The sequence below is a fragment of the Sturnira hondurensis genome, unplaced genomic scaffold (genome assembly GCF_014824575.4).
Source record: "Sturnira hondurensis isolate 20B ecotype Veracruz unplaced genomic scaffold, ASM1482457v3 Scaffold0004322, whole genome shotgun sequence".
Lineage (NCBI taxonomy): Eukaryota > Metazoa > Chordata > Mammalia > Chiroptera > Phyllostomidae > Sturnira > Sturnira hondurensis.
In genome coordinates, this window is record NW_028076953.1 from 4,505,244 (window position 1) to 4,518,966 (window position 13,723).

Sequence of the window (13,723 nt, forward strand, 5' to 3'; positions counted from 1 at the left end):
GATTGTGTGCTTGGTTGGGATGGTGAGATAGAGCCCAAGGCAGTGCAACAAATTTCATGTAACACATTGGGCTGGTGAACAGACCTCTGAAACGGGGCAGCCACAAAGAGTGAGGAAATGCACCATGGCTGAAAAACAAAAGGACAGGAAATGCACTGCTGTTAAAAAATGCCTGTTCCTAAAACAAATAAATACAATAGTGGAGCAAATAAAAAGACCGCGTTGGAGCAGGAAGCCTCACACTGGGGCAAAGCCTCTAGGTAATGCTTGCTATTTAGTTGGGTCCCAGGGAAAACAACCAATAATTTGGTTGACAACTGCAGGAGACTTGAGCTCTCAAAGCTGTCATATTTAATCATCCCGACAACTCTGGGAGGCAGTTATTACCATGTTTAAAATATTTAGTGGTCCATAGAGCTGGCCACTGACCAGTCTGAGCACATTCCCATTCAGCCACTTTGGGGAGCACCACCGAACTGCAGCCCCACCATCACCCTCATTTCTCAGGCAGTGAGACACCACTGTGGCCCAAACTCACAGAGCCTGTAAATAAGTACCAGAGATGACATCTTATCCCCTACAGGATGAAGCTGCCCACAGACTGATACAGGGTGCAGCCGGTGGGGGGCGGGGGGGGGGACAAAAAAGGGATTTAGAATGGGGTCCAGAACTCAAGGTGTCTAGGAAATGTTGGAGAGACATATAAGATGTCCTCACCCCTTCCCCCACAGGTGTGAGTTGGGGGAAGGGACACATGGAGCAGGAACATGCAGGGCTGTTTTGTACAGCCACAGCCTTGCAGCTAATCCATGGCATGGTCATTTAACATATCTATAACCTTTGGTAGGTCACTTGGATATGTTAAATAGCTGTGGCCATGCTTGGAATCAGGGGGATGGAAGTCATTCCCCCCAAGATGTAACTGGGGGGCAGGTCCCTGGAATTACAGCGCCTGCCTGTGTGGGAGCTTGGAGATGATTGGCTCCATGACGTGGGGCCATACCTGCCCAGACTCATGATGGCAGCCCAGTTAACTTGGAATAATACAGGAATGCTGGCAGGTGTAACTGATTGTAGGAGGAGTCGGAAATGGGGATACAGAGGAAGAGTGGCGTGGGGATTTAAATCCAGACATGGCAGCCATTAGGAGGAGTACCACGCAGCTTAGCCAGAGTGGGAACCTCCCAACAGCCATGTAAGAAGAAAAAGAGAGAGCCACACGCTTTGGGGAGAGTGAGGGCCCCCCTCTTGGCTCTGGTGGAAGAAGGGAGAACCATGAGGCTTAGCCAGAGGGGGGACCCCTACAGCTTTGGTAGAAGAGGCCCACACAGCTTTGGGGTGCTCCCTTTCACCTGGGAAGCAGGAGAGACTTTGCCTGGAAAACGGGAACAAAGAACTCTTGTCAGTAGGCCACGAGAAGGTGCCACATGGCTTCAGATTAGTTAGAGATCCTGCCTGGACGGCGACACAGCTGATGGTGCCAGTGGCCTGGAAACACAGACGTGTGCTCTTTTCCTGAGTTACGGTACCCCGAATTAGGGCAGGGGGAGGAGGGAGCGCCGTGTGCATAGGTATATATCCTAAAGAACTTTGATATTTTAGTGAAGACATTAGGTCACTACTTAAAGTCTGTATAGCATTCAATAAACATTTCCTTTCCTTTTCACAAATCGCTAGCATTGAGAGATGTTTTTCTGATTGTTGGCGGACAATCGAGCCCAGTAGGTGGTCTGGATGGTATTAGTATACCATCCTCTGGAGTCCGGGCCCCTGTATGACTGTTCTGTAACAAGACCAGGCCAGCTGACCTTTCTAGCCCCATCTCTGGACACTACTGCTGCTCCCCAGGCCCAACCACTCCCCGATGGACAGCCACACCCTTATCCAGACTCTGCTTCTCTTGAACTTGTGTTGCAGGTTTTTCCTCTGTACTCTGCTGACAGTCTTCCATCTACCCGAGACTGTCTTTCTGCCTTGCTGAGCCAGCAAACTGAAATTTTAAGGCCCAGCTTTAAATGTATTTTCAGTTTTAATTTGGCATTAATGAATGTCTACTTTATGCCACAGCAGCTATGCGGAGGTAAATCGGGAAATCAAAAGATAAATAAGCCCTGGCCAAGTGGTTCAATTGGTTGGAGCATTGTCCTGTACACCAAAAGGTGGCAGGTCAGGGCACATACCTAGGTTGTGGGTTCAATCTGTGGTCAGGGCATGTAGGGGAAGCAACCAATCAGTGTTTTCTTTCTCTCTCTCTTACTCTCTCATACCCTTTCTCTGGCTCTAAAATCAATAAACATATCCTTGGGTGAGGATTAAAAAAATAATAAGACAGTATGGAACTTTAAGGGATTCAGGTTTATGGGAGTGGGGAGGGGTACGATGGAGGGAATATGGTTGCAGGACACAGAAGCCCTGAAATACAGGGGCTGGGTCCTGAAAGGGGATGCGGGCATTGAGACAGTGTGGGGTCAGCCACTCAGTATGCTGTCCATTCTATATAATGTGGAAGAGTCGTGAGGGGGCTAGGGCATGGTGGGCTTCACCATAATGGCAATAAGGGGATACTGAGGAGCTTTAGGCAGGCACACCATGGTGAGGCTAGGGTTTCAGAAGCATCTCACTGGAGGTGACATGGGAACTTAATGGAAGGAGTGAGAGACTGGAGGCCCCAGACCAGCTAACGCAGATGCCCCAGGCCTCTGTAAACAGAAGCCGTGCGTGAAGAAGGGGAGGAGGGATTTCAGAGATAACTGGGAGGAAGAATTGGCAATCCTTGGAGGATCTGTGACATTTTGAATTTGGAGTTGTGCAACCTGTTTCTATGCCATCAGACTGAATTATTGTTCTGGCCATTCTTTGAGATTCCACCACTGTGACATTATCTAATCGCATGCTTCTCTCTCCCCATAGAGTATGAGCTTCCAGGGCTCTGGGTGGGTCATGTTTATTCAGATGTAGGGAGTTCAATAGATGCAAATATATGAATGATGGAATGAGCTCAAATCTTTTTGGTTTTCTACCATAAACCTAGGTATTTTCGAGCAGAAAAGCCCCACTCAGAATAGTGCCTGTTATCGTCAATACTATAAAATGATCGGTGACTTCATCTGACTCATTACATAATTTACCCAACCAATTCTTACTGATCCCTCACTCACATGCCCCTCGTTATATAGGAGAAAGAACATCCTTATCGGAGGCAGGCAGGTCTGGATCGGAATTCCGGGTTCCTGCTCTCTGCTGTGGCATGCCAGGAATGCCATTTTTTCAATTCTATAAAATGACAGTAGTCATGCCTGCCGGGCAGGTAGTTAAGAGCGGTGTACAAGATGACATGTAAAAGTGCCCCAGACTCAAGTCCAAGCCCCTTGCCTCCACCCATGAGTGCAGGCCACCCCCAACCTGTGTTCTCTTTGGTCAGCCCAGTTCTGTTTCTGAGAGACTGATGAAGCGTGAAATGAGGTCGCCACCCATGAGTTAGTTGCTTATGGTCCAGTTCGTCACTCGTGAAATAGTACTGCCCTCATGGTCCACACGTCTGTACCCTTCCTCCCTCTCCTGCAACCTCACCCCAGCCTCCCGATGCCCATTTTGGAGTTAATGAATCCACAGAAGAGAGCAATAGGACAGATACTCTGCAAGCATCCACACATTTGTCTCTAAATTCTGTTACATGATCAGTAGCTTTATCTTCCTAATTGAGTTTTTCTTAGGTTATCCTGAAAAATTCACCCCCGAGCTCCATCTGGTTGGGTGGTGATGGCTTGTGGCCAACAGCATGCGAGGCACAGAGGAGAGGCGGTCCAGCAAAGCCCCACACCGCCAATCCATCAACAAGGCCGCCACCGCGCAGACAGAAAGAGCTACGCACCTGTAGTGGCTGTGTTGACAGCAGAGGAAAAGGCAATTGATGAATACATGCTTTTTTCAAGGTTTAGGGACAGGCAGTTGGAACTGGTTGAAGTAGAGTTTTACATATTGCTTAGAGGTATTTTCATACTAAAGTTGGGCTGAATTCAGCTTCCTGATGTGACATTTGAGATCTGAAATTTGAATATACTATGAAATTAAAATACACTGTGAACTCTATAAATAATGTTTCATCTGTGCCAGGCCTAACCATTCCCCAAACAAAGAAATCAATGGGGAGGGCTGTATGTTTGTTTTAACTAAAGGGTAATCAAAAGAATAAATTATTAATTTCTCTAATTGTGCTTTCCCATAAAGGTAGAAACATACTAGCCTAAGATGCTGACCCAAATGAAGACTCACTGGCCCTCGGTCCCCTTAGATGTGACAAACAGTGTGACCAGAAGGCCCGGAGAAATGTATCTCTCCACATGCTTGAGATGTGAGGCTCCCCAAATCATCGCCCCTTTCCCTGGTCCACACTGCACACCTGCTGACCAGGAAGTCTGCCTTCCATTAATTTGTTGTTACCCTCCCCCCGACCTTGCTGAGGGCAGGGCATCATGGGGAAGACAGAATACGGTTATAGGATGAATGAGGTCATAGAAACCCCCAACTGAGAACAAGACAAGTTCCAGAGCCACTGGGCCATCTCCACAAAACTGCCAGGATGTCCCCAGGGCCATCCTGCTGGCCCTGCAGGAACAGCCTGACATTCCTGATTCTAAGCCAATTCACTAAGGTTAATGTGAAGAATAGCTTCACAGTCCCTGGGTAATGTTTACACCGAGTTTGGAATCTGAAAGAAAGGTACATTCCTGACTTGGTCTGTGGTTCAGGGCTAGACATCCATGTGGCTCACAGCAAGAGCTGCCACGCATCAAAAGTTTCTGCTGTGCACCCGGCCCTCTCCCGTTTCATCCTCCCAGCTACCTGAGAAGGCGCTATCGCCCCCGCCCCGCCCCACCTGATGGACGAGGCACTCAAGGGCAGAGAATTCACACCCGTGCCTAACTGACCAATGGCATCGGTGTTCTGAGTGCTCTGCACACGTCTCTCATTTTGTCAGCAACAACCCTATAAGGTTCGTTGCGTTAATCTCCGGACATATAGGTAAAATAGCTAAGCCTTAGAAAGTAAGTGACTTTCTTAGAGTGACACAGCTCATAGGAGGCAGAGGTCCAGGACTACTTGCCCTCACTGGATGGGTGAGAGTTGTCCGTAACTTGTAGTCTAACATCACATGCTTGCTCCCCAGGAGCAAGGTGGCCCCTGGGGAATGGGGCACGTTCCAGGCCACTCAGTGGAAAGTTCAGTAGCTAAGACCTCACCTCAAGCAGAAGGGAAGGGGATTTAGCTTTTCTATTAGTTGAAGAGAAAAACCCACTGGATCACTCCCTTCCCGGTAACAATAAAAGGCTTAAGGGTCTTTGCTCTTAGTTCGGTTCTGTAGCTCAAGGGGGCTTAGAGGCTGGCCAGGAAGCTCTCACAGCACTTTGGTAACAGTTGCATTACTGACAAGGAAAGCCTCAGCCAAGCTGTAAACAGTCTGTGAAGGAACACACTTGCCACCCTGTCCCAGACAGACCCTCAGAATGGGAGCTGGGGCTCTCCATGGCTCCTCCGGACTTCCCAAACACAAGAACAACAGCAGGAAAACCCAGGGCCAATCGCAATGATCGGTTTCTCCCTCACTGTGCATACCCGCCTCCTGCCTTCTCCTTTCAGGTCCTTCCCTCCTGGCTTTCCTCCTCCCTCTCCCCACAGGCAGGAAGATCAGAAACCTCTTCATAATCACCTGCCAAGCTTCTGCACCATCAAAACCCCTCTTAGGGACCCCTGGGGAGGCCACTGACCTGTGGCCACCTGGCCTTTGCCTAGGAGCTCTTCAGCAGGCTAATGGGATTATGAAGCCCTGGGGAAGTGTTGGTGGTGGAGACTGGGTGTAATTAGGGGCTTTGTAATCCCTGGAGGAGGAGCAGGGGTGGTTTAGTGGTTGGACCTGATTTCATCATTGCCACTTTTCTCCTCTTCAGCAGTATTTTTTATTTGTTTGTATTTTGTTTAAAAGATAATATTTACTAAGTGCTTATTATATGCCAGGAACTGTTCTAGGTGCTTGGCATGAATTAATTTGATTCTCGTAACAAGCCTACTAGGTAAGAACTACTAATATCCCTATTTTATAGATGGGGAAACTGAAGCACAACTAGCAGGAATTTAAACCCAGGCAATCTGGCACCAGAGGCTGGATTCTTAAAGTTTCTGTTGGGTATCTGGTTCTACATTAAGCACAAGCTACCCAGAAAAAATGAATGCTTTAAGAAAAGAAGACCTTTATGTTACCCCTCAAATGTCAAGTCAGACAAGACAAGAAATATTCTTCGTCACTGCCCCTTTTGGCTTTCTGAGCAGCGCCATGGCAGTAGGCAAGAACAAGAGCCTAAAGAACGGTGTTAAAAGGGAGTCAAGAAGAAAGTAGCTGATCCATTTTCTAAGTAAGATTGGTGTGATATGAAAGCACCAGTTATGTTCAATGAAGAAATATTGGAACAACACTGGTCACGAGGATGCAAGGAAACAAAATCATGTCTGATGGTCTCAAAGGTTGTGTTTTTGAAGTGAGCCTCGTTGATCTGCAGAATGACGAAGGTGCATTTAGAAAATTCAAGCTAATTACTGAGGATGTTCAGGGCGAAAGCTGCCTAACTTCCATGGCACAGACCTTACCCAGGACAAAATGTGCTCTGTGGTCAAAAAATGGCGAACCATGACTGAAGCCTGTGTTGATGGGCTACCCCATGGCTATTTGCTTTGTCTATTCTGTGCTGCTTTTACTGAAAACACAACAGTCGGATTTGGAGGACCTTCTATGCTCCGTATCAACAGGTCTGCCAAATCCGGAAGATGAAGATGGAAATCATGACCCGAGAGGTGCAGACACATGACTGAAAAGAAGTGGTCAGTAAACGGGCTCTAGATAGCACTGGGAAAGACACAGAGAAGGCTTGCCAATCTACTTCTTTGCTCCACGATGTCTTTGTTAGAAAAGCCAAAATGCTGAAGAAGCCCAGTTTGAACTGGGAAATCTCATGGAGCTTCCCAGTGAAGGTAGCAGTTCTGGATATGAACCCCTAGTCTAAGAATCTGTTTAAAATTCAGACATTTAATGGTGACAAATAAAAAAAATTCTATTCATGATCTATCTCCTACTGATAGCACCTCACCAAAACATTGTGAAAAACCCTGAACTCCATTCTGAGAGAATAAAGGAATAGAGCCCATCTCTTCTGTCCAAGCTCCCTCCAAGAATTCTGCCTACGTTGTAACCACAGGGGCAGATGGTGGTGGGCATAGCCAGGCACAGAGACTTGGCTGGTAGAGGAACCATGAGAGGATGGTGATGTCAACCGAGTAATTACACACGGGGATTTGAAGTCCCCACCAATCTAATAGGTGGGCAACTATACAAATTCCCAAGCCTCATCCTTGGAATTCTGAGTCCGTTGATCTGAGTAATATTCAGGAGTCTGTTTTGTAAAAGGTCATTCTTGCTTTCGGACAGGTTGGGAATCGCTTTGTAACCTGAAGTTGGTGCTGCTGCTGTCACACTGGCCTATTCTGACAGGCCACCCAGGGAGCCTCTGCTGCCCCTTGCATGGTTCGAGAGGGAAGGTCCCACAGTCTGGGGAAATTCTGGTGGTACCAGGGCAGCAGGGAGTCCTCAAAAGCAGATAAAGCTGGGCTTTTCCTCACTATTTAGCTACCATCAGGAACCAGGAGTCTGGGGGAGGGGACCTGCTCGTGGGGGCCCTCACCTTAATTCCTTCTCCTATTGCCCAGAGCATCTTCTACCTTCTAGTGGTTCCAGTTGACACCAGGTTCAGACCTGGCCCTGACCTGGCCCTTTGCCAGGTGTGACAGTCCCTTAGATGGAGAGGTTCCCTGGGAATTTGAGGCCAAGAATTCAGAAATACCTAGGATGGGCTCCCTGACCCTGGGTAACTCCAGTCTTGTCATGCAGCCAGAGATGGACACGGTAACAGGCAACTCAAATCTAATATGGAAAGGGGCTAAGAGAAGTGTGAAGAGAAGGCCAGGGAAACATAGAGGACTGAATGGCTAAACCTATGTGGAAGCAGAAGTGACATTTGAGGGCCAAGTCCCAAAGAATGAATGAATGGGAGCTAAACAGATGGGGAAGAGAAAGTCATTTCAGGCTTTTCTGCCTATGCGTCTTCTTTTAGGGAAGTACCCTTCCCCACTTTACAGCAATCCCGCCCAGTCCATGAGAGGCAGATGAAGCTAACTCTGCTTCCCTTTCTCCTGATGGGCATTTGACCCAGACCCTCAGCACAGTACACAGTCCTCACCCCTTCTCCACCCTGAAGGACAGGTAGAGCAGCCAGGTCAACCAGAGAACTGCATAAGAGAAATACTTACACTCTGGGAAAGCTACTCCCACTTCCTGCAGAATTTTCGGTGTAAAGATGACCACGGAGGGCTGTAAGCCACTAACATGTCACGTGTCACTAACCGGAAGAGGACCTGGCCAAGACTGAGAGGGTGGAGACAAGCTGCAAGGAGAGATGGAAGGACAGGAGGGCCTTGTGGCAGCATCGGTTCCTAGGTGCCCTGAGCTTCCAAATTATATAAGCCTATAAAGTCTTGATCCCTGTTTCTCTCTCTGTTTTTTTTTTTAAGCAAAAAGACCCTAATAAAAGAGCAGACAAACAGCATTTGCAAAGGGGGCAATCAGGAGAGGTTGGGGTACGGGGAGGGAGGAGAAAGGACCAGAGCAGAGCTGAAGCCAGGGAGTGAGCTGTGGCTGGGAAGGTGGGCAGGGTGAGTTTGGAAGGACTTGTGCTCCTCAGGAACTAAATCACCAAGATTTTAACATGAAAATGATGCTGCCAGATGTGTGCTTGGAATGTAGATCTGGTGTCACTGGGGACAAATGCCTGAATCAAGAGACTGGACCCTGGAGTCCAGCAGTTAGAAATGGCTGGTGGGCAGAAGACAAAGCCTCTGGGCCTCTAGAGAACCAGGAAAGTAAGAGGCGGAGTGATATTCACAAGACCGAGTAGACAAAGCTGAGAGTGACATTGATTTGTAATGAGAAATATGTATTTGGCTTTCATCCCTGTCTCCTGCACAGAGCACCTGATGCCCTTAGAACTTCCTCTGAGTTGAGCAGGAGAAAGCTGTCTTTGTTATGTTAATGGTGACTTTAGGAAAGCACCTAAGAAAGGAGGCTGGTAGCCAGGAAAACCAGATGATTAGAGGGTTGGAAATCTCAGTCCCACCACCCCCTGCCTGCCATCCCCACTCCTGGGAGGGGAGAGGGGCTGGAGATTGAATCAGTCACCAAAGCCCAATGATTTAGTCAACCATGCCTACGTAATGAAGCCTCCGGATAGATAGATTTGCAACCCTAATCCACAAGGATGTGGTTCTGGGAGCTTCCAGGTTGGTGAACACACCTCTTCCCACATGTCTTGCCCTGTGCCTCTCTTCTATCTGGCTGTCCCTGAGTTGTATCCTTTAATAATAATCCAGTAACCCAGTAAGTAAATTGTTTACCTGAGTTCTGTGAGCTGCTTTAGCAAATTAATCGAACCCATGAAGGGGATCATGGAAACCTCTGATTTATAGCCAGTTGGATGACCTAGATTTATGATTGGTGTTTGAATTTACAGGGTGGTAGGGCCATAATACAGGACTAAGCTTTGAATCCGTGGGGTATGATTCAATCTTCAGATAGACAGTGTCAGAATTGCACTGAACCATAGGACATCCAGCTGGTATTGGAGAATTGTTTGGTGGTGTAGGAAAAAATCCCCATGCATTGGAATTGGGTGCAGAATTGTCCCTGGTGACTACATGTGATAGAGATAGTAAAAAGGTAAGAAGAGCAGGGCCCTAACAGCTGTGGCATGGGACCTTTAACCTGCTTAAACCTCAGATTCTGCCTCTGTAGAATGGGAACAATAATAGTGCACACTTCGAGGAGTTGTGAGGATTGAATGAGCTAATGTATGTGTGGACTCAAAAAGAAAGATTTGTTTGATAAGAATGCCTGAGGAGGAAATTATCTGCTGAGGTGGATTCCCTATGGTCAACGGAGGGCCCAAATTTTATAAATAATAAGATAATAAGACAGGGCTTTCTCACATACTCCCTACACAGAAAAGAACCTCAGATTGAACTCTTGACTTCCCCTACTGTACCCTACTTGCTAAGGAGGCTGAGTCAATTATTATAGGTGTGGGAGTTCCTGGTTTCAGCTTTCTACCAGTGGACAAAGACCTGCCCTGTCCAATCAGAATAAATAATGTTGACTAATCAGGACTATGTATTTTGGTCCAATCAGAAGTACAGATTTCAATACCTCATTTACATAAAAGGGACCTAACTAGGGACTTGGATGGGAACTTTGGCTGGAAAAGAAAGCCTCCCCTTTTTTTATGCAGAACACAATTTAGATTGCTACCTCATTTGTGTATCCTGGGCTGCAACTGTTTTTGCCCAAAGAAATGCTTAAAAAATTTTTTTTATTACAACCTACAATTAATTTTGGTTTACATATGTAAAAGCACTTAACCAGGGCTTGGCGCAAGGTAACACTCAATAAGTGATAGCTGTGGTATGGAAGGGGAAGAAGAATGATAATTGAGGGTGGCACTAAAATCTCTAGTTTGAGAATTTGGAAAAATGCCCAGGACGGTAATCAGAATAGAAGACAAATTTGGTTTTGGACGTGTGGAGTCTGACGTGCCTGCAGAACCCGGAGATGAGAGGGTCCAGCAAGCAGTGGGCCCTCAGACTTGAGGTTTGGTAGACAGTGGCCAACGCCAGTCACGGAAGCAATGACCGACAGGAGAAGGTTGAGGACAGACTCAGACACTTCAGGGGCTGCCATGAAGGAGGAGCCAGGGAGGAGTTGTTAGGAGACAGAAGATATGAAGGGGAACTGCTTTTAAGTGTAGATAAGCTGTTAGAGAACAGGACCCATCTCTGTTTGGGCGCTGTAGGAATTCTTTTTTCTTCGGTGGGGAAAATGAGAGCTGAAACCCAAGACCACGTGACTTGCTGAGAGATCTCTGGCCCCATCCACAGGGCTGTCTTCAAGGGGCCCAGTGCAGCCCTTCAGTGGCTTGCTGTTTCTTACCTCCAGGTACTGATTGGCCAGGCGCAGGGCACGGTCCGTGACATTAAATATGTCTCTCCAGTTGAAGTTGGCCATGTCATCAGCCTGGCTGTCTGGAGCACCCTTGCGGAGGAAGTTCAGCACAACTTCGACAGTGATACCTTCTTCACCAAACTGCTTATTCAAAAAGCCTTTTACTGTTGGGTTCGCCAGGGTGTCCTTGGGAAGAAGCAAAGCTGTCACAGCATTTAGAAAGTTCCACAGGATCTTTGGTGTTGCTCTTGGGTCATTTTCAATTTTTAATAAATAGAGATAGAGACTCTGGGGCATGCTAAAAAACTCATGGGTTTTCCTCTATTATAGGTGCACCTCTCTAGATCTCACCCCCCCCACCCCCCATGCAACCTCTCTCATAGAGGGAGGATGTGTATGTTGAGGTGGGGGAGAGGGCAGGGGAAGTGGTATACAGGAAACTTTCTCTTTCTTATGGATCTTTTTATTCTGTTTTAATTATCCCCGCTATATTGAACCCTTGTCTCCTGGCTTTGCAAAGCTGGAAATTAGAACCTCTAATTGCAGCCTCTGCAATTACAGAGGTGGCGGCTCCTTGAGGAGACAGACCCCTCTTGGAATCTGAGGCCCACAAGTGAATTCATAAGAGCAAGAAACTTCAGGAAGCCCCTGGCCTTTACATTTCCCATCCAAAGTCAGTGACTCCGCTGGGTGACAGCTTCTGGAACTAGCGCCTTTGGGCCCTGCTTGCTGTATTTTGATCTAATGCCAGTTGTGACTAGCCTTTTACTGGGAAAAGGGAACAGGTGGCACTTTCCTGGCCCCCACCATCCTTACCCGGATCATGGCCATCTGGGTGCTCTCCTCAAAGAAGTACCAGACCTGGGGCCCCACTTCTTCCCAGGCTTTGACCAACTTCCTAAGACGCTCCAGTTCTTCAAACGTCGAGTTGGCCTGAAACCAGACAGAGACCGACAAAGGCCGGAGAGGAAAATGAGAGAGAACCTTCAGATATGCCTTTCCTGCTCACGTCAGAAACCCTCAACGTTTAGGAAACACTTTTCTAGGCTGTGTCTTAATTCTCTCAGTCTACTGACATTTTCCAGAACAATCTGCTATTGCCCAGCCTCCCAGATTGACAGAATCTGATGTTTTAGTGTCTCAGAGGTTCATGTAAGATTGATCATGTTATTATCTCAGAATCCAACTAAAGGTAGATTGGGACTCCCTGTGAGCAAATGCTCTTCCTGCCACCCTCCCCGTATTTATTTCAGGCAGCCACGATTCTGAGAACCCTTCCACTGGGGATATAACGCACGTGCTGGAAAGAGAACCTCATTGGAGGCTGGGCAGAGAGGGGAGGGCCTAGGCAGGGGGTGCTAGTGCAAAGCATTTTGATGATGGGGGAGAAACTCAAGAGTCTACTCAGCAAAAACAAACAGGAGCCTCACTACCAGGAGGGCACAGTCTCTCTCTCCCCCTCTCCCTCTCTCTCCTTCTTTCTCCCTCTCTCATCCTTCTGGGTGGTCCAGGGTAGAAGGGACAAGACCAGCTGGAACCTTACGTTCTTCAGGATCCTGCGTGCGGCAGGAGAATCCGGAGTGAAGAGGATTTTTCCCATCAGCAGCGGCTTTGCTGCCCTCCAAGCAATTTTGGTGAGAGGGTCAGACTCCAGGCTCTGGATCAGCGCATTACAAAAGCTGGCTGACAGGACAGAAGGGACAGATTTTATAGAAACTGCTGCTGCTCAGAGCTAAACATGGTCATTAGTGTGTTCAAATCACATGTCTTATTGAACTCTATGCTGGAGGATTTTACAAATAACCTAAATTAGTCAATAGGCTGTACCCCACCAGTAAGCAGCTCGTCATTAGAAAGTAACAAAATGCCACAGTCCATCTCAATAAGGGCCTCCCCAGAGAAACAAAGGACAGGGCTTGCCCTGTGGTTTCTTCTGCTTTAGAAGGAGGCTGAGGAGCCCTCTTGTGATGACTGCAAGGAACGGAGGCCATTCTCACATGAAAGGGATGGAAAGGCCACACAAGGCCTCCCCTTGGAATCTCAGCTTTAGTTTCAATGATTTTCCTTCAATTAGCTGCTTGACTTCTTGGTTGCGTGTGGCTATTTCAGGGCCCGGTGACGTTTGGTGCATGCTTCAATTGCCTCTTTAATGTTTAACAGGAGGGTCGCTCAGTTGCACTTCTCCACTCCTTTACCCTTTAAGAGCCAAAAAAAATACTGAAAGGTGGGAAAGTGGACTTGCCAGGGACTTGCCATTGGAACACAATTCAGTTCTACACACACCGATTTTCAGCGCAGTGTGTTTGTAAAAACACCCCACAGCCGTGTTTACTTGCCAGGGCCCTTCTGACCTGAGCTTGGCTTGCAGTTCTGGGCTGCCTCCTCATTTGTCTTTCTTCTCTTCCTCTAGAATGTAACCCTAGTTCAATCAGATCAGTGGGAAATGTCCTCTCTGTTCCCTTTCCAAGTGGGTCTCAGTTCCTTCCATGGCTCACATCCAGAACTCTATGCACACCACCCGCTTCCTGTAAGGAGAAATGCTCTTCTGGGAGGAGAAGCTCTTTGCCCAGACCCCTCAACCAGAGCAAGGGAGAGTCAACCCTGGGACTGGTTTCACCTGAAAGTCTCAAA

The 13,723-nt window shown here is 47.7% G+C and overlaps 1 protein-coding gene across 3 annotated transcripts in view; it reads right to left on the reverse strand.

Moving 5' to 3' along the window:
- ABCA4 (ATP binding cassette subfamily A member 4) overlaps nucleotides 1-13,723 on the reverse strand; it is a 134,182-nt gene that overhangs the window by 83,084 nt on the left and 37,375 nt on the right. For all 3 annotated transcript variants that reach the window (XM_037045524.1, XM_037045525.1, XM_037045523.1), the window contains exons 9-11: nucleotides 12,636-12,775; nucleotides 11,909-12,025; nucleotides 11,081-11,278 (exon numbers count right to left, since the gene is read on the reverse strand). In XM_037045524.1, coding sequence (XP_036901419.1) covers nucleotides 11,081-11,278; nucleotides 11,909-12,025; nucleotides 12,636-12,775 — 455 coding nt within the window. The remainder of the gene's footprint in view (nucleotides 1-11,080; nucleotides 11,279-11,908; nucleotides 12,026-12,635; nucleotides 12,776-13,723) is intronic.